The sequence below is a fragment of the Hetaerina americana genome, unplaced genomic scaffold (genome assembly GCF_022747635.1).
Source record: "Hetaerina americana unplaced genomic scaffold, ioHetAmer1.1.p SCAF_4, whole genome shotgun sequence".
NCBI lineage: Eukaryota > Metazoa > Arthropoda > Insecta > Odonata > Calopterygidae > Hetaerina > Hetaerina americana.
Window position 1 is genome coordinate 92,852,368 of NW_027286985.1, and position 22,208 is coordinate 92,874,575.

The window sequence follows — 22,208 nt, forward strand, 5'->3', positions numbered from 1 at the left end:
TCCAATTTATGCGTATCCTCTTGTTTCAACGACGAAGTTTATGAACCATTCAAAACTACGCTCCAGATCCCAGCTATTCTTTGCATATAGAAATGATTTCAGTAACAAATAATTTAAGCAAAATAATTCCGTGGCCATGTTTACCCCACCAAAAATCCGTATTAATCTTTAGCAAATTGTGTTTGAAAAGAATTTATTTAGTTTTTCGAGGATACAAAAACATGAAGAGAAAAAGCATATTTAATTATCAAGCCAAATTTGAGTTCGAGTCTCAATATCTTAGCCTAAATGTTTAAAAAGCAGTAAAGGAAACCTCATGAGTTCAATGCGTTCCTTATCGAGCTAAAATTTAATCAACGGGGTCAGCGAAAACCGTGTAAAGCAATTGCGCACTTTACGTACTGTTTTCCAGTGAGATTGGACCTAAGGTAGGTTTTCTAGCATGAGGGTAGACGATCGGGTGAGCATCGCTAGAATTGGCCACAATGAAGACAAAGTTACCGAGAAGTGAGGGCTTTCATGTAAATAAGGTTATCTGTTTCAGGAAATTGAACAATAAATACCTGCTCTTTCACGTTTGTGAACAAGTCAAATATTGTTGCTGGAAAATCGTGCGACTGTGGAATTATAATTTTGCATATTACTTAATGTCATATGCATGTAGGATTGAAGAGTCTTGCCTAGAGACAAACGCAGGTTTGCAGAAAAATGTAAAATGGGTTCACGCCACAGATGCATAATTTTCGATAAAATCTATCCTTCAGCAAAAATAATCATTTCGGAGGATAGGTCAAAATCTGTGAGGCAAATTTTTTCTTCAAGTGGGTAAATCGACCGCCTTCGTGGAGGAGCGCGACACCCGGCCGTCGGCGGGTCGCCAGTTCGCATTACCCGGTGAATTTTGAAGGTCTAGCGAGTGTAATACCCTCAGGCGAAAGGAGGCTTCCGGAGGTGGGTTGCCTGCGGGAAGTCGAGCATTCGGAGGAGCCCCGTTTAAATAGTTTTGACCAAATTTCATCTGTAAAATTTGTGTGAATTTACCATTTCGCTCCAGGTTTTTCTCCTCGCTGTGAAATATTCCAAATTCATAGATCTCAGTCGTAACGTCATTTGAACTAGGCCGTGAGTTTAAAAAACCCAAACTCTTCCCAACGGTTTAAATAAATTTTATTTCATTAAACCTTTTAAAATCAAATCTTGAATTGACCGAGAGTTAGGGAAACACCTTAATAGTTTGTATCACTTATATTTCCCTCGCTAGAAGACCCACGAAAATTTGGAGAGATTTGAACGCCCGAGGTGTCATGTTAACGCAGCCAAAGTGATTGCACCATCTGTATATCTTTAAGCTATCTGTGTTGACTGCTTAAAAGGTTATATCTCTCTCACGGTGATGTGTAACTAATTCCCGCTCGGAGCATTTTTCTTAAGGCCAGCTTTGCACGATGCCATTGAATTCACAGTTACATTCAGTATACAATGCAGCAGCAAAATATGAATGCATCTTTTTGTACGGAGTACGAACCACATTATATTTTCGGGCATCGCTGATATGGTTTATCTGACGCATCGTCCTGGATTTTAATCCTGAATGCAATAATACATTAAAGACGAAACGCTATTGAGTCGATATATCTATTCGTGCAGCTGGCTTAAAATTTTATCGATGGAGAGAGAGAGCGCATCGCGCATTTGGTCTTCGAGAATCTTTGAAGGCCCGTTAACAAGATGCGGTTGACGACGCGGTTAAATTCTTGAAAAGCTGCGCGTGGGAAAGTTTACCGTGTAATTACGAAAACTTGCACGAATGCGCAGACACTTGTCCAATGCATAGATAGATTTTGCCCTTAACTCTGTGCACTCATTCTAGTGATTTTAACTCAGAAGTTTATTGTACAGGTTGGTTGCCCCACAGACCCCTCTGGCGACAGGTAACAGAAAGGTTTCGCGTAAACGGCTTTCAGAATTGAATTGCAGATATTTTGAAATTGAAAGTGTCTTCTCTGAAAATCAGTTCTAAGCCTTTGCATACATTCCTTTTCTTCTACTTTTATTGAAAAATTGCTTCTACTTCACTGAAAAAAAGAACAACCGCAATCTACTCGCGTTCCACCAAAAAAAATACCAGGCCTGAGCGGATGCGTCGACGAAGCACTGCTTTGTGCATTTCCGTGCATGGCATTACATTCACGATTTGATGAGCAGTTTTATGAATTATTGAAAGGCGCACTTGATTAATTAAAAAAGGCCTTCCCGAGGAAAATTTCTTTCCCGCGCATGTGTTCTTTGCCTTCCGTTTTTAAGGTACATTAACTTTTATTTTAGTTTGTCCATAGTACGTAGAAGATTAATCACAATTAACAAAAAACACTCTATGAACAATCTAAAAGGACTGATAGATTAACTTGTAGCTTTGAGAAACGGTCCCTTCGCTTGCTACATTGAAGAAATACCCAGCGTTTGGGTAGACTCGTAATCTGCGCCTGTTGGAATTATTTTTCCCTGTTACCAAAGCAATTCATTGGAAATCTATTGATATAAATGGTTTACGAAGCGTCCTTTGTAATGTGGCCTGCTTACTGCAGGATAGAGGATGATAAATTGAATGATAAAATATTCTTCGTCGTATTTCTAAGTTTGAATGACGAAAGCAAAATATCTGTGACGGTATAACTGGGGATGCAGTTCGAGAATATATGTAGTCGAATGTTGGAAGGGTTCGCGTTGCGTCGGCTGACTTCGGAAGCGTCGTTGCCCCGATTTGATTATAAATTAATGAAAGAGTTTTAAAAGAAACCGGTTGCAATTGTGCTTTCACGGGCCTCATTAAGGCGAATGTATAGACGAATGGCGGGTGACTTTGGAGACACCTCTGCGTGCAAATGTTTTTGATCGAGGTCTTACCGAGCATTTTTATAGCATAAATGTCAGTTTATTTCCGTTTGTCTGTCAACCCGTCGACACCTGATAGGCGCTTCGTCTTGGATCAGACGGTTGTTGAAAGCTTAATATGTAGGCTCAAATGAGGATTCTCTAAACATTTCGACAGGTTAAAATTACTGCGGCAAACTATCAATTCTAAGAACAACTTTTGCTCCATAATAGATGAGTGGTGAACTGGGGGTGGTGTATCAGGTGAAATTTAACGAATTAAGTTGAGTCCACGTTTATCCTTTGTTGTTCACTATTAAAACAAAAACAGTTTTATCAATCCCAAAGTCTGCTTGGTAGGTGATGGTAGAGTTCACCAAGCACTAAGCCCGACGGCGTGTGGAATTCACACACCAGATTAAGGGGGGGGGAGGGGCAATTCCTTTCCGTGTGGTCTATGGTTTCCCAGGAAGATCTGGTACCAGAAAAACGTTACAGCTCAGGTGAAGACTAGGGCACCTTGAGAGATGTGCCCGGGAATCGAATCCGGACCTTCTGTTCAATAGTTCAGCGCTCTAACCACTTTATACCGGGTCCCTGCTTTCACAATAAAAGAATAATGTTTTCGCCTGGCTCTGTACATTTTCTACCACTCTTAAGTATGAGTAAGAGAAATAAACTAATTTTAAAATTTTTAAATTCTGCCACGTTGTACAGAGGTATCGAAAATGATTAAATACTCTTGGTAAACTAACAAATTGTTACTTAACTTTAAAAAAAATATACATAGTTCTTATTCCTGACAGTATCTTCTTATATTTTTTAAGATATCGAAAAATATACCTAATTATCCCTTCAGCATTTTCACATCAGAACCAGTTTAATTGGAATTCACGTAATTACTCAGTGTCGCCGCAATTAATATCTTTGTCGTTCTCTTTTCCTCTGTAATCCGTTTCATGGCTCTCCGCTTGCGATACGGCGCCTTGCCCTGCTCCTCCCTCGCGACCACCTCCCTGTCCCCTCTCTTCTTCCCCTGCACTCACACCCATTTCATTGGCATCAATCTACGCGGCAACATAAGTTGGCATTAAGGGTACTCTAATTTCTTGGAATCTCAATGTTTTTCAATTCCATTGTTCTTCGATGATATCTGGGGCAGCCGTGAGTTTACGCATTAGATTTGTTAAGAGACGGCGACGATTCATTGTACTTAAACGAGCACACTCTTGCGTCGTATATTGTTTTATTATGTGGTCTGGAAATCCGGAGCGAGCAAGGGGAATGGTACGCGCTGTGCCGTCTTTTAATCTGCCCAGCATTAAGTTAATCAAGCATGTTCCATTCTTTGCGCCAAATCTTATCCTGTAGACTAAGAGAAATTTTCTTGCTCAACATTTTCCCCTTCTTTAGAATTCTCTTGTGAGGTTCGTTTTGCTATTAATTTTTTCCAAGGGGTATTAACGATGTTCAACTCGAAGAGAATTAATACATACTCTTCGGGGAAGTAAATATTTAGAGTCACCCGCGCCCTTTTCACGAGGAATTGAATGTAATAACCATGGATCGGAAGGAATTTTCATAATGTACGTATCTACTTTTGGTTAAGTGACTCGTCGTCCTTGGATTAAAATGAGCAAAGGCGTCAAGGATTCTCTCTCTCTCAGAAGGCTTGTTGGCCTGACTGCGCCGCTCTCCCGGAAGAATATCCGTAATGTATTCTACTTCGGTTGTATTTGAAAGTACATCGTGTTTCTGCTACCCTGAATTATGTTTCAGAGACGTCTTTCGGAGGGAATGTAACAAGATTGATCAGTTTTTTTTCCAACGAGTAATCACCTTATGAGTATTTCAGGCATTAACAGTACGGGAATGAGCTGACGGGGTGTTTCTACGAATGACGCGAGGTTCCATCCCCGTTCCCCTCCATGATGTAGCCCGGAAAATTTCAGACGAAACGAGGGGCTTTCAGGGAAAGGGAACTAGCTAAACATCTAGCTTAAATTACAGAGAGAGAAATAGGGAGGGGGAGAATAAGTAAGGGTCCTATGTAAACAATTATCCGAGAGGGTGCGGGGGCTGGTTTCGCTTCTCCTCGAGGCTTGCGTCTTCGCCGCTTCAGGAAGTGGCGACGTCAGCTGGGTGCAGCGCGCGCGGTGCTCGTCACCTGTCGATCGATCGGGGCGACGCGGATGTTTTGTGCGTGTGCGCGCGTGTTAGTACCCTCTCTCACTCCGAGTAGGAGAAAAAAAATCATCTCGTTCTTGGAGTTGTCGCACAGGGGCGCGTGCCCTTAAGCGGGAGAGACACGCGCCCGACGCCCTCCCATCCCCCTCACCCGCGGAGGCCTGGCACCAGAAATACGACCCCAAAGGAAGCCGTCTCGCCCGAATCATCCAAAGAAGAATGCCCTTCTTGTAGCAGAGACGATCTCAATGGTTTTTCCAATCACGAGAGTATTTACATCTCTTCCAATGTTATTCATTTTCTCTGTTGCTCCTATCGACCGTCCCTCTCACAGCCGCGGAGACAATCAAACTCCATGAATAAGTTTTAGTTAGCCGCCGATCTCTTTTGCCCACAGTACAACTATTAGCTCTCAGTAGTAGTCACTTCAGATAGGAAGCCTCTTTTCCATCCTTATCATGCTTACTTTCACTCCCTGTTTTACTTACATCCTTGTTCCCTTCATCGTACATCCATTTTCGATGTACCTTGGAACGAATGCTTCTTTGTCATCCCTATCCTGCTCCAGCGCGTTGAATGCCTCCTATAGTTTCAGCGTATCGTTCATTGGTTTCACTTTCAGACAACGTTCCTTACTTCAACTGGAGACCATTAACTTTAAAAAATTAAAAGATTTATTTTTATTGAAGTTGTACATGCTCATCTCATTCCCTATCCAGGCCATTATTCTTGCTGTGACATATTTTTTCCTCGGCAAATACAGCCCGTCGCTCATGTAGCTCTCCGGAGGTATCCTTCATTCGTGTATTTGCGCGCAAACTTTATCTCATTAAATACCGTCTCCATGTACACATGGAGATTTTGGCATCATTCCCTTCCTTTTTTTTGTTTAATTTCTCTTAGCACTCCATCCAATTGATGCAGTCTACAGTTCATTTTCGAATGCATAGTATCCTCCTCCAGTTCATCTTATCCAGCGCCTTCTCCAGATCCCAGAAGACGTCTTAGTTGATTAATTTTTCTTAATGCTCTTCTCTACGTTGAGTTTGACGGGAAAAATGACTTCTCTTGTTCCTCTAAAAGCATAAATGATTCCTCATTTAAGCACTATTCCGGATATTCTTGTCCTGATCTTTAGTGCATTGGTTGTTAAAAAAGTTGTTCCAAAGTCTTCACCCGTTTGGCTTTTTTCTTTCTTGGTATAGTGTGAATTATAATCTTCTTAAATAACATCACGGTATCTGCTCTCTTATACATAACACAATACTTGGTAAAATAACTGCGTTTAAGCCTTATTTATTGAATTTTGGACTTTGTCCGAGAATATTTCGTCGACCCCCTGACACCCTGTTTGCCTGTCAATCCATCACTTCAGTTTCCGATTCAGGTTCAAGTATGTAGTCCCCATCAATCATCATCATCGACAATCTTCTTTCACTATTCAGTGATACCTGTAGTGAAGTCACTTCAGGAATCTATTCATTGTTCACATTCTGAGCAATGGTGAGTTTTATTATATCCTTGGGAACATAAAAATGTATTCCAGTGTTTTGGCTCGGAGATTCTAAGGATTGTAGGACTGAATTATCCAGCGAAAGAAGGAACTGCAATAGCATTAATACAAGATGATTGCATTACGTCTCAATTCCGCGGCCATCTCTTTAACTTTGAGTCTTATTCCTTTATTCTTCCATCTAGATGATGGATCCTAATCTTCAGTTTTTTATGATCCTTGAAATAAAAAGGAAAAATTGATGATATTCATGAAAGTACCTGCCACTGGGATGCACGGAGAAGAGAAAAAGAATAATGGTGTAGGGGGTGGGAATAATGGGTGGGTGCGGGGGCGCCAACTCCAGCGGATATTGTCCAATCAAATATAGGCTCATCAGTTTACTGTCTCGTTGGGATCAAGGACAGTAAAAAAATAAAGTGGCTCCCGGCCTTGTATACAAGTCATGGCGGCTTCGGTACCGCATCAAACGCAGTTACACAGGTCTAAATTCCTCGGATGTATAGACTCTACGCATACTTAAGGTAATTGTTCTTAAGTCCTCTTCTCCCTGGTACTTTCTTCTGGAGCTAAACAGGCTTACCGATGAAGTAGCTTAATGATATATATTTTTCACAATCAATAAATTGCGATTGAATTAATGCTGGTGACCTTTACTTGAATGACATGGCACATTGATGAATTAATGGTAATGATGCCAAGAATTCCGTCGTAGGGAGAGGACGAAATGCTGTACTGGTTGAGTAGAGTGATGATTAGGAATGTGGCAGGTATTTTCTGCGACTTCATTTTATCATATGTGCCACCAACGCATCCTTCCACCGCCATTCCAATTCACTCGTGACGCTCTGGCGCGGCTCTTCCTCCACCCCCCCCCCTTTGCCCCCCTTCGCCCGAGACGCCGCGCTCTCCTCGCCGTGGTGATGCCTCCTCCCCCTTTCCCCCTCGACCCTCGGCCCTTTCAATCGTTAGCACGTATTCGCGTTGTTTCACACGCTCCCCATCGCAGCACCCACCCATCTCCTCCCGCCTCTCTTTCCCCCTTCGCCCCCCGGATCATGGGTCGTGGGAGCAAAGCATCGTCCCCCCCCTCCTCGACCCCCGCCTCACCTCATCCTCTGCTCCATTCAATCCACCTCCCCCAATCATACTCCCACGCATCTACTAGGCCAACCGGTTTGGGGGTAGGGGATATAAATAGATGGGGGGAGGAGTAAATAGATGGGATTTTCTCATTTCGAGAGAAATCGAGACCATCGCCTGCTGCATTCGTCGAAACCATTGCTGCATATCGAATCCCGGCCAGGGAAGGCAAAGTTTTATAGCGGACGGAGTTTTAACTATGATTTTGTGGTCAACTCCCGTTTATTTTGCACTCCCGTCCCCTCTCTAAGAGATTAGGACCCGAGGAAATCTTCCCAATCATGGCGTTTCATATTCATGTGTGGTAAAAATCTCATGAGTGGTAAAAAAAAGGTATAATCGCAGGTATGAAATGTTTTTATCTACACATGAGGAAAGTCAAATTAAAGTTTTCTCTGAACTATGTTCGTAATCCTTTGGGCCCAGCTTTATTTCCTCGTGTTACGTGCGATCAAAAACTTTGTTATTATTAGCACGAAATAAAACGATATCAGGACGATGGAAACATATATTAAAATTAAAACAAAATTGGGCCTGCGCCGGCGGACTCTCAGGCTTGGTATCGGAGTATAGATCGGACTTATGTTGAAAACCACCGCCGGCACTCGACCCCGGTGCCTCCGAGGTGGAGGCGAGTACAATTGCCAGCAAAGCAATCCGTTCCTCAGAGGATGAATGGCGAAATTATGGATGAGAATGAATGCGAAATGAGACTATCAGAAATATATATCAGCATGTTACCATGGAAACCGGGAAGGCACTATTATCTTTAGCCTGTGACATTGGACCGTTGTCACGGGGTGCGACACTTCTGATTCTCAGGAAGATGTCGTGCGGAAGACGAATTCTGAAACCCTAGCAGTTGCTTGAAATGAAATTGTGCCAATTCAGTGAATAAAACAGGCCTCTTTTGGCCGACTGAATTGGAAGATTTCTTCATTGGTGACCGCAGTTACCATTGATAAACGGTTTCTCGAATAGCTTGCCCCCTGGAAAATTAAAGAGGGCACGAGAATAGTTGAGATAATGTTACCTCTTTAGTACACATTTCCCGCGATATTTCGCCACATTTTTTCAATAAAAAGGCGTCCAAAATTGGGAGCATCACCTCATTGTCTTATCCGGTGTCGCAAAGTAATGATGTTTAGTATTATGATACTAAATATTAGTGGAAACTTACTGAAGTATTGTGTAAAATAGAATTAATTGACGATTAACTCTTCTCATTTTTATTTATGAAATACATTAAAAAATATTCGGCAAAAAACCAACAAAATATTTATCCAGTTTATAGCATATCAAATTGTTTCTAAGTTCTCGAATAATGTCTATTTCGTTGCGTGCGTTTCAATTATAATGATAAAATGAGAAAAGTTGGCCAAAATAATGAGAATCGCAGACTCAGAAAACATCAGCAAAGTAAGTCGTTGACCTAATACTTGGAGAGGGTCATTAGGGTGAAAGCTAAATTCTGATACCCACTTCTTCCATTTAGAATCATCGTTATAACAGCATATTGTTGCGAACACGTGATCAAAATGAACGGCAGGCAATATCTGTTCGGAGATCAATGTGTTTTTATCAATTTAATATAATTCCTGTAGCGATATCAGGGATGTTAAATAATAAAATAAATAAAAAGAATTGTTAAAGGAATGAAAAAGGGTGAACAATTTCTTTTCCATTAAGCACTTCAATATGTGGATACTCGGTGCTTGGGCTGTCTAGGGCATCGGGTGTCATAATGGGGAACCCCATTCCCCAATAGTCGTGCACCCGCGCACGTCCATTTGGGAAGGGTTCTCCCCCACGACACCTCGCTCTATCCTTACCCTCTTTCGCCAGGCACCGACACTACGAGGAGGAGCACGAGTGGGCTTGCACCAATTGGTTCGAGTACATGCTAGTGGTGGTGCTAGCGAGCTTGTTGCTTCTGGGCGCCCTCACCCTCGTCCTCTTCTGGGTCCTCTACTACCGGCAAGGATTCGCATGGACGGAGAACCCGCAACTGCAGTTCAACCTGCATCCTGTGCTCATGACAGCAGGGTTCATCTCATTCAGCGGATTCTGTGAGTAATTCCCGTGGAGAGGGGTCGAGGGGCAGTTTCGCCCCCGTTCCTGGAATCCGGGGAGTTATACATAATCCCACGTGTGTTTGCTTCTACATCCGCACCATGCACTTCTGCATTTCTAGTTGTTTTGACTTGAATCTCCAGCTATTGCCAGATGAAATAATTAATTCAGTTCAGAGACCCTTGTGAATGAGCTGGTGAGAGTAAAATACCTTCTTACGATTGATGGCGCGATGTTTCTGTCTTGCCACAGGTTTTATCTTATATGGTATTATGGATGATCTGGTTACTCATTTAATATTTTTTCCTCATTGAAATTTTCCTCATGAACTGACGTAGTGTCAGTTGTTAACAATCGATTATTATTTGCATAATTCAATGGATGCTAATCAAGAGCAGAAGGAGTTCTTTTTGGGTCTGCCCACTAATTGATTACCAGAAAACCATGAGGTCTTATGTTTGAAGTGTTTATTATGTATTACATAACTTTAATTCCACACGAAATAGATGAACGGTGCCTTCTTCTTAACTTTTCGTAAATATTTCTCTTTGATTAGGAATTTTCCCACTCAGTGGATTTTAATAGCACAGTATATGCCTATGATTTTCAGAATCAACAATTTTTTCAAACATTTTCCTTTGCATTTCAGTAATTATCATGTTCCTCTAACCAGGGCATTTGTAATGTGTGACCTCATGTAAAAGAAAATTCTTCAAGTCTCAATTTTGCAATATGAAGTGAGGTACCAACTTATGGAATAGTCGCTATTGGCATTTCAAGGAGGACGGAACGAGGTATTTAAAAAAGGAACAGATGAAATAGCAAAGCTTCAAATAGTTTCTCAAAGTTGCATGTTTTTTTGTTATTAGTATGCTACCTCCTCTAAGTAATGTTTGTTCCCAAAAATCTGTGGATATTTAATGGGGAATATGGCTAATTCCTGCAATATTTTTATCTCTAGCTGATATGAAACGGTAAATTTAGGCCCTCTCTTGCGTGAATTCTGGGAGGGTTTGGTCCATGATGTTACAAATGGAGGGTGTCTAATATCAGGGAAATGTATGGGACTTTCATTTTCTTAAAGAGAAACGAGAAGTGTTCTGAGATTTAAAAAATTTTCACCTGAATGGTTATCATATACTACCTTGATCAAAAAGTTACCGGAATAACCACCGTGTGGCGCTCCCATCGTTCCGATTTGAGTTCTGTTTTTTTTGTTAAATTGGTACATCTGTTGTTGATATTCCCTTTAAATCTTAGTGTCATAACTTGACATTTGCAAAAGTTACGTAGCCAAGAGTACATCTATCTCTGTGTGTGTTGGCGATTTTTTACAATTTCAGAAATGGATTTAAATTTGCAACAACGAACTTGTATTAAATTTTGCGTAAAAAACGGATTTAGTGGCGCACGGACGTTGGAAATGTTGGAAAAGTGTTTCGGCAACGATTCTCTAAAAAAAAAGGTCGTTTACCAGTGGCACGAGCGGTTCAGAAGTGGTCGTGAGTCAATCGAAGATGATGAACGCAGTGGCAGACCATCGACATCGAAAGTCGGTGAAAAAATTGATAAAGTAAAAGAAATGTTGGTCAATAACCGCAAATTAACCATCAGAGAAATAGCGGAGGACTTGAACATTGCCTATGGATCCGCCCAAGACATTGTGGTTAATGATTTGGGTTTCCGTCGTGTAGCAGCAAAGTTGGTGCCAAAAGACCTCAATTTCATGCAAAAAAGAGACCGTGTTGACGTCGCAAAAGACATGATTTGCGAGGCTGAATCCGATCCCACATTCATCAAAAGGATCATTACTGGAGACGAGACGTGGGTTTATGAGTACGACACGCAATCCAGACATCAGGCAAGTGAATGGCGTTCACCAAATGAGCCGAGACCAAAAAAACCACGTCGTTTTCAGTCAAAAAAGAAGGCAATGCTGACGGTTTTCATGGATTACAACGGTGTAGTGCATCATGAATTTTTGCCAGAAGGCCAGACAGTAAACAAAGAGTATTATTTGGGCGTTATGAGACGTTTGCGTGAAGCAATTCGCCGAAAGAGACCAGAAATGTGGGCAGAAAACTCGTGGATTTTGCACCATGATAACGCACCGTCGCACAGTGCTATCATTATTCGTAATTTTTTGACGACAAATGCAACAAATACCATCCAACAGCCACCGAATTCACCTGATTTGGCTCCCTGTGACTTCTTTCTGTTCAATCGAGTTAAAAAACCATTACGGGGAACGCGTTTTAGCAGCCGAGAGGAAGTAATGGAAAAATCGCAGGAAGCACTGATGGACATACCGAAAACCGAATATAAAAAATGTTTCGAGGATTGGATCAAGCGCTGGCATAAGTGTGTTGCAGTCGATGGGGATTACTTTGAAGGGGACAATATAGATTTAGATGAATAAACTTGTATTTTTAATTTTCTGAATAAATTCCGGGAAATTTTTGATCAAGGTAGTATGCATTAAAATCATACTATAAGTAAAATATGCATTAAATTAATTGTGTGAATTGAAACTTAGTGTGGTTATTGCAGTGTATTAATGCTGCACAAATAATTAGTTGTGATCCCTAGCCTGATGGGTTAGTGTTGATGTTATAATAGACTTGTGGAGCCTTGATAGGCCGTTGACCCGTGTACATGATGTCACTCTTTTTCTAGGACTCTTCTATTTTTAACCTTCTTACATTTAACAGTGGCATTCACAAATCAAGTGCTTTGCCAAGCAGACTCTTGTTAAATTGTTATTGATATTCCACTGGTTATGGTTTCTAATGGATACAGGTAGTAAACCCCACAACTAGGGTTACAATATACTTGCCTCTCCTAAAAAACAAAACCTCATACCCCACACTACAACAAACCCTTTTTCATTCCTACATACTTCCTTTTTCCCTTCATCCCATCAAGCATCTCTATCCTATTTCTACCCCTTCCTCATTTACATTCTTCCCTCTATTACAGTCTTCAACATTCCACTGCTGATCAATATGCTTTGTATCCACCTTTCCTGTCTCCTTTGGACTCCTCCCAATAATCCCCTCTCCTCGTACCTAGCACTTTCTCATTTGTTTTCCTTTCTCTTCACTTCACCTTCTTCATCATTCTCCACACCCAAATTTCAAATGCCTCCAAACTATGCATATCATCTTCCCTTAATGACCATGTTCTCACACTGTACAAAACCACAATCCAATTCAAGGTTTCCACGACATCCTTGCTCAATGTTTCTGACATACTAAATTCCCTCATCCTTGTGAAAGCTTCTTTGCCTAATGCAATTATTTGTATTATTTCCTTGCCACTTTGACCATTTTGGTCCTGGAGGCTTCCGAGATGGGTAAACTATTCATCCTCTTCTAGTTCATGAACTCCTATTTTAATATCTAACTTAGCTGGTTATTAGATGGTCTGGTTAAATAATGAAATGCATTCCATATCCTTATTCTTTTTGTTTGCTTTCAACTATATAATATTGGAAGTAATTTTTTCACCTTAATGAAATGTGCATCTAAAATAATATTATAATGAGGTATGGAGTAGTTTTAGTCTGAAAATTAGTAGTGATATTCATAAACCTTGCATGGGTACATCCCCAAACCATAGTTTCTGCTACATAGCTTTTAATTGCTCTTCCCCAGCCTTGCTGCTGTACCGTGTGTGCCGCTGCTGCCGTCGCATCTATGTGAAGCTCCTGCACACCATCTTCCACGCCCTGGCCATTCCATGCATTGTCGTTGGGTTCCTTGCGGTCCTTGACTCACACAACCTGGCCACCCCGCCCATCCCCAACTTCTACAGCCTCCACTCATGGATGGGCCTTGTGACCATGGGACTGTTCGCGCTCCAGGTACTTCGAGTGGTAAATACGCAGCACAGCAAATTTTTTCAACCCTAGCAACCCAATAGCTGCGCATAGTTGGCTACAAAAGGCTGCATTAAAACACTCCAATGTTTGTGAAGATTAGTTTTTAAAATTTTAGGAAGGATGTTTTTTTATCAGAAAAATTAATTTTCAATATTCAAAGTTTCCTTTTGACTCAAACAAAATCTTGAATTCCATGTAGAAAAAAATAGATTTATCATCAGGCGCTGTCCAGTGGCAATAGAAACAACTGCCTCTGTCAATACTATTTGGTTGTTTTTCTTAGTAAAAAAGATAGAAAAGAAGACAAATATTTGATCTAAAATTGGCAAAATAACTTAAGAAAGAGATAACCTTAAGTAGATAGCTGTAAATGAATATTATTTAGTCATCAATCAGAGTAAATATTTTACAGCCATAGTGAACTAAAAGCATCTGCAAATTAATCAAAAGGAATATTTACTGTTTTATATACAGTTTATTGTGATACTAATCTAATTGTTAGTTCTCACGGAGATTATTCCATGAGATGTCATCTTCACAAACTATTAAATGGAGTGGTCAAATATTTAATAACACTTTATTAGTGTTGACCTGCAATAATGCCTTCATTAGTACTCTGTCTCTTTGTTTTCCTTCGCAACTCTCAAACTTCCTGTTTATCTCACAGCTTTTGGATCAATTCTCAACTTTTAAGGCAACAATTTTGTTAATATTATTACTAATTCTGTCAGCAGAAGTATCACAAGCAATTTGGTAAAACATCAGCATCTTGTACAAGTCTGATTTTTCCATTCACAGCCATTTTCCAAAATAATTTCAAATGTATTACTGGAAGAATTAAATTTTAACCAGTGCCAATTTTTACGCATCCAAATGCACCACAGAAATTTAAGGTCAAGTAATCACAATGACACTAATACTGGGCTTACTAACATACAGCTTCCATAGATTCACTTTCATTAACCTTTGCTAACATAATTTATAAAGTTGTATTTATTAGAATATAAACTCTGCTCCCATTGACATAGGGTTTATTCATTTGTACATGGAACACGAATTCAAGTAGGTAAATATTAATTTGGTTGGTATTTGTGAGGTTGTCGGCCATATTGAGAAATCTTAAGAAATATTTAACTTTTGACCTCCAGGATTGTAGCACTGAAAATGGTTAAATTTCTTTTTGAAGACTAGCATAGGTGATTTTAAAAAAGTCTGAATAAATATCATGGAAATTAAAAAACATTCAGCAATCATTCCTAGGACTTAAACATCTACAATGTAAAAAGAGGCCTTCAACATGGTAGCTTTGATTTTTGCATTAAAATATTGCTAAATTTATATCATTTTTGTACACATTCACTCTACAGAGAATGAATTCTATGAGAATTAAGGGGTTTGAAAAAATTGGTAAGTAGCTTTTTTGCCCAACTAATTAGGAAAATATCAAACATCAGACACATTTGTATTTTGAATCTTGCAAATTACATTAAAGTGCTGAATGAAAATTTTCCTGGCAAGAAACAATTCACAAAAATCTATTGATTGAATCTTCACCAAATCGCTAGTGAAACTTCAGATAGTGCTGTTTGTGATGGGGATGCATTAAAAAACTAAGTTAAGTAGCTCAAGAGCAGAATCAACATGAAGTACAATTATGTCAAAGAGGCATCTCTTTTATTTGCCCTCATAGATCAAACCCCAGACTATAGACCAAAATTATAAGGCATATATAAAACTCACAGTTTCATAGCATTTTATGCTCTCATGCTGTCCTTAAGAATGCTGTTTAGAAACTCAAAACCTGAGATGTTTGGAAGAAGCAAGTCCTTTGCTAGTTAATTACATTTTTGTCATTAATTGAAGGTACCTATGTACTGGTAAATATTAATCAATCATGTTCAAATAAGAAATTTTTCTATGATAGCAAAAACTGAAAAAATTTTCACTCATTGTGGGAAATATACATATTATAAGAGACAAAGAACTAATGAAGGCTGAGAAATTTTAATTTCAAAATTTAAAAATTTCTTTGGTAGCTTGGGAAGAATTTTGCTGTGTTTGCAGAGCCCATTTGAGCTATGTTACCATAGCTTTGTGCCATTAATCAAACTTTATTTTATTCCAGATAGTTGTATGTCATCATAATTATATTCTTCAGTGATGCTGTTGCTGGAAGTCTATTCTAGAGTTATGAATGTTATTTTATTGCAAAATGTAATAAATTGATGCAGGCACCCAATTATCAGTATTATAAATAGGCATACAATTGAAGTGCATGTATGATATTCATTCGGAACACACATTATTGATCATCACCAGTGATAATTGTTTTGAACATGAAATACACTTTTTGCAGTATTTATATATATTAAGCTGAAGAAATCCTTTTGGCACCAATGTGCAAATTTGTAAATGGATTTGAATGATGCATATTGAATCTCAATCAGTTGAAAACTTTCATAAATGGTAATAATAGTCGACTGGCAAAGGCAGGAGTAAAATGCCATTAACCTGTTTTTGGCATCCGAATCGAGACAATTTCAACCCTTATAGTTTTTCAAATATTCCTAAGATGTAAGGCATGTATTTTTGTGTGAACATTTTATGATAATGATGTACCATCATAACTACAAAATATGTTTAGAGTTGAAGGACTAATGCATAGGATTTGTAAAAGCTAAGGCAAATTGGGATTCAGCTTTGGGGCTCCAAGGTGTGAGGTAGTTATGAACAATTGATCTAATTCAAAAGAGATCATTGCTGTGCTGTAATACAGCATCCACATGTACCTAGGGTGGGATTTAAATGCATTGCATTGAGACTTGCTGCACATGACTATGCTGCTCAGTCCTTTGACTTTTAATTTCGTGGAGAGATACTTATGGTTTTTTATCGAAGTGGTATTAGTTTTCATTAATGACTATTTAATCCTGCATAATCATTCTGCTTTACACATCAATACTATGCATTGTGTACCATACATTTTTGCCTACACCTGATGATGGAAAGGTGTATGGTTGATTTCCTTGCAAGATTGAGTATGTTTACTAGCAATCAAAGGTGAATATTAAATACTCTCTCAAACTTGTGCATTACTTGTTTCAACATTTTTGTCCATGAAAAAAAGTCATCACCACGCCATAATCTGTTTAAATTTTGATTCATGCTTGTAAAAGAAAATTTTATATATCTGTAGAGAATACAAGAAGAGAGTAAGTTGTTAACTCTTCATTGTGTTATATAAATAATGTCAAATCTTTGCAGTAGTGCAGGAAATTAAAGCATAGATGATATCCTGGAATCTATCCTTTTCCAAACAATGATTTGATTTTATCCCTAAATAATGTCAAGTTGAATATCATGGCTTGAAGTGGATAATACAGGGTGATGATTAATCAACTGAGTTGAACTAAATGATAGGGACCCTTTTGAATAGAGGTAGAAACAGACATATTAAACTATTATATAACTATATAGACTCTAGGTAGAATATCATGTGATGTGCAGTCCAAAGGTTGAATATTTAATGCATGCATCAGTAAAATTTTCTAGTGAGAAACTGGTTATTTGTGAATCAAATTTGGGATTTTGGCCACCTGAACTGCATAGTTGCAGTTGTTGACATAAAATGAATGCATAAAATTTTAAATCATGTTACCTATATAGCATGAGTATTCTTGCAAATTCAAAAGTTTCAATTTCACTACTAATTTTCAAATGGTATAAATTATTAGAATTCTGTCTAGCTTCATCAGAATAAAGATTGATACAAAATAAACACATTTTTCTCAAAATTCAAATAAGTCCTCATTCCATTGGTATTTCTGTCCGTAAATTGTATTTCAAATAAATAACTCCTGTAATTCTGGAGCAGTAAAACAGTATTTCATGTGGCATCCCTCAGGATTGCTATATTTCCCTGCCATTGGCTCCCTTTCCACCCACCTGCCAAATGGGTGGACCATAGGGTTGGAATGCCATTGTTTCCACTTAATTTGAATAATATTATATTATTTTTTCCCATCACAAACAGAATGTTAATAACTTCAATGAAAATTTATGTGAAATTTGATTGTGAGGAATTAACAATATGTGGTCATTTATTAATTAAACACTGCTTGTTATGTGTCGTTCACTGGACAGTGGACATGCCTTAGTCCTGCAATGGAGTGGTAGTGTCATCTGTCATCCTGGCTTCACTAGGCAAGAGTACTTAAAGGGGATACTACTCTTAAACTTAATGAATAGAAAGTGGTAAATTTGACTATCTTTTTAAAGATTTTTCAGTTACATTTTCAGATATATTTACAGTAAATGGACAACAATTTTCAAGTAAATTGACAGTAAATCCTGAAAAATTTTGAACAAAATAAGTATTCTTCATGACTCAGGCACTGCCAAGGCATATGAAACCACATTGGTCTTAAATCTACTTTAACTATGCATTTTGAAAATTCTTAACATGTGCATCTTACCTGTATATGTAGGAATAATGAACCAATGATCAGAGTTAAGTATTTGTCTAAATTCCATGTTAACTCCACTATTCTTTAGTATAAGAAATAATATATTATTTTTTTTTATGTAAGTACCTATCTAATATAATAAATCTAACTAGGAGGGTATGATACATGTGAAGAGAGTGCCACACAGCAAGCACTACTGGGGTGATTTTGAAGAAATTAAAAGGAATTTTAACCCCCAATCATTAACCAAGATATAAATATCTGTCCTGTGTCTGAAGTTTTTAAAATTATGTAATTTATGGCTAACCATATGCCACCTCAACATAGTTACCTAAGTTGTGTTCCAATGCCGGGTTTCTCTCCACCGTTCCTTTCCTATCCATCCCTAATGGTGCAAATGACCCTAGCTGATGGTTGCCTCCCCTAAAACTACTACTAATACTACCACAATGAGCATATTTTTACACCATGTGTGAGATCCTCTCTTAAGACTGCTCTTGATAGGCCATGCCCTTGTGTGATCAGTACTACAGACAAAGAAACCTATTGGGAAATTGAATCCCCAATTGGGAGGAGGTGGTCTCAATGCCCAACTGCCTCCACACACAAAGTAGTGCAACTTCGGCTCATATCTTGGTAACTATTGAGAATCAGTTTAATGATAATAGACCATTCTCTACTCATAATTATCATTAGAATTCACCCATTGTAGTCTTAACCAAACCTACCTGAAACCTATCCATCTTTTCCTTTTCCCTGTACCTTATCTTTTAGTCGTTTTGCAAGATGTAAGCACTTTGCTATGTTTATGTGCCTGTCCTCCCTGACAAATCAGGAGATGAAATCCAGGCTCCCCAGGAAGGGTGGAATATGGGTGCCTCTGTTTCCATTTTCTTTAGTGGATGGGCCTTCACAAGACTAATATCTGCCCATGCACATTAACTCATTTATCACAATACAGGTAAGAGATATTTTCCATTGGGTAAAATAAACATTTCAGGAGGAGTGTAATAACTTAATGACTAGATTAAACATCTCCTGCCTGCTTTAAATCTCAAGGAGGGCCCTTTGTTTTGCAGTTCATCGTAGGGTTCTTCAGCTTCTTGATCCTGCTGTGTTGTGAAGGGGCCACGGCTGCCTTCCGAGCCTCACTTGTGCCAATCCATGCCTCTTTTGGCATCACCACCTTCATGCTAGCCGTTGCCACTTGCCTCACTGGCCTCACAGAAAAGGCTGTCTTCACACTAAAGTAAGTAGCTAATTTAAAAACTGTGAAGCATATATACAGGCATGGCTGAGAGGCTTAGAAATTACATCAGAAATCTTAGTATAAAATATTTTTATGCATTGTTTATCTTATTTATTATGCATTCAAAGAGCACGTCCTTAGTGATTACAGTGCAGAAATGTTAATAGTATATATCGTGTCACCAAGGGTTATTGAAAACTAAGATTAAAATGATAAAATATAGAAGAGTTGTGAGAAGGCATTAACTTCTAACTCTGAGTATGTTTCCCCAAAACCTCTTGAGGTATCATATTAAGCAACTCCTTGCAATCTTTATGTACTCAGATGTCATAGGTTTTGTGATTTACATTTAATTGATTTGATCCCCATTATTCAGAAAACCTGCCCTCGACCATTTAAGTGTCCTTCGGCTAAAAATGTTAAATAGCATGGATAATGAGCCAAAATGAAGTAAAACCTCAGTATCAACTATCTTGTCCTCTGTTATGTTCATTGTAGTGGCAGTTGGGTGGATTGGTGAGCTGCACCTGTCTGTCCATCATCCCATTTGACTTCATGAACCCTTACCTGCACACATTTCAGTGCATTATAAAGGGCTCTGATCCTCAGTGCTCCTCCATTGTTCCTATGCCTCCTCACTCACTAGCCTCTTATTTCACTTGCCTGGTTTGTCAGGTGGGTGCTTATGTGCTTGCCGAATTGCCAATTCATTCAAATGCAATCAGTGATGCACATTCTAAATCCAGCAGAAATTACATACGGTAGGAAAGTAACACCATTTCTAAAGTGATAGCTACATGTATATAGCTAGCTAATATCATTGAGTACAGTACAAATCCTCATAGGGTCCATATTATTTTTTCATTAATGCATTCTCTCTCTCAAAACAGCAGAAATCTCATAGTATATACCACCTTACTCGGCTATGCCATAGCATCCTGTTCATAGATTCTGTGGTATATTATAGATTATAATTTTTCAGTGCAGTCAAAGTGTAAAACAACACACAATTTGCACAATCATTTGACATTAATAATCTTGTGGCTATCATTTATAAAAAGTTTGTCTTCATTTGATACCATTTTATCTAATAGTGCTAAAATGAGAAATTTATATTGCATAAATTACGAGATCTTCTAGAATCTTGTTTATTATATTCTTTCCGTTTTTACACATTTTCTTATTATCTCACTCCCAGCTAATATATTTAAATTCTACTTCATTTTGGCTTTAAATTTCCATTAAATGAGTCCTCCTCACTTTTGATATACATTTAAAATCTTTTTTGCATTGCTGTTTCTTTCCATGATTATATTCTGAATATATATCTTAGTGTGTGTGAGGGTGTGTTCATCTTATTTTAATTAGAAATCTGCTGTTGACAAGATTTAATCTGGTTGCAAACTCTTTTCGCTAATTTCCTCGCTGTTCATTTTCTATTTTGCCGTCATAGTTAGTCCTACATCCCCCACGTCGCCAAACTTCCTTGTTCTACTATATCCTTTCTAAAATTTCTTTTTTTGTGGCAGACCATTTTTATATAGTTTCCATTTGTTTTTTACCTTCAATTCAAATCATCAAGGTACAGCTAATCATTTTTCTCTTCCCTGCTAATCACTGAATGATTCCAAATATCAGATAGCAGTCACCAGCTGTGATAGAAAACTGCCAAATGATTTTCAAATTTTGAGTATGTTATTTCAACTCTAGTCCCTTAAATAAATATTGAAGGTTTAGGTGACTTCATCTCTTCTAAGCTCTGTCATTAGTCTAGTAACTTAACTCTGATTTTGTTCATGCAACCTAATTGACTGTTTAAGTTATACTTCTTGTTACTAAATGATTTAGCTATTTTGATAATATTACATGGTTATAATATTTGGTCATAACTTTGTTTTCATTGTGTATATGTTGTCCTAAAATTACAGTATTTCCTGGCCCATGAGGTGCTCACTGATTTTTCAGGTCAGAATTTATGAAAAATACTTGTCAGGCAGAAAAGACCAAATTATTTTATCTTAACACTCTTGCTTACTACTGACTCAAAACAGTGATATTATCGACATTTGTAACAATGCCAATCATTTTCTTCGTCAGATATGGGTAAAAATATGTAATAGTAAGTATTTTTTCAGTAAATAGGCTTGCGCTTATAGGCTGAAGTATACCCATATACCCCATAAGGCTGATCAGAAGATGGAGGCTGATTTTAGAGCACATTATGGAGTAAAAAAAGTGCGGCCAATGGGTTGGGAAATACGATGATTGTTCTTTTACTAAGGAGTATCCAATGAAATTTATCCTTAATGTGTTCAAAATAAGTATTTATATATTGCGTATTCTGCAGTAATCTAGGAATAACATTAGTTAATGTAATATCTTTTACTGTGTAATTAAGTTCTTTTAGTTATAAATTAGGTCCTGTATAGTGATAATATTAATTCCACAGTTCCAATCTACTTCCATTATAATGCACCCATAATATCTTCATAATTATTTATCTTCTTCCATCACTGTGGCTCCTTATTTATTTATCTTGCACATTAATTTATAAGCAAATACGCTGAGAGACATAATTGCTTCTTCATGATGAAAAAAGTCTTAAAATCTTCCTTGCACCTGTGTATCTGATGTTTCATTGCCATAATTTGCAAGCAGTGCTTTCCTTAAAGTTTTGGCATAACTGTAATCATCAATTTTTGGCGTAGAATGTAAAAACTGTAACTATTTTGACATATTATTCTGCTTTTTCCACACTTGTTAAATTTAATCCAGCTTTTGCATGTATTTTTATTTCATATGTTCATTTTTAAATAGCATGCA

The 22,208-nt window shown here is 38.2% G+C and overlaps 1 protein-coding gene across 4 annotated transcripts in view; it reads left to right on the plus strand.

Annotated features, from left to right (window-relative positions):
• Positions 1–22,208, plus strand: part of nemy (no extended memory) — a 296,282-nt gene that overhangs the window by 269,818 nt on the left and 4,256 nt on the right. For 2 of the 4 annotated variants that reach the window (XM_071590938.1, XM_071590939.1), the window contains exons 2-4: positions 9,560–9,783; positions 13,444–13,664; positions 19,216–19,385. In XM_071590938.1, the coding sequence (XP_071447039.1) occupies positions 9,560–9,783; positions 13,444–13,664; positions 19,216–19,385 (615 nt within the window). The remainder of the gene's footprint in view (positions 1–9,559; positions 9,784–13,443; positions 13,665–19,215; positions 19,386–22,208) is intronic. The other 2 variants (XM_071590940.1, XM_071590941.1) reach the window with 1 other exon arrangement.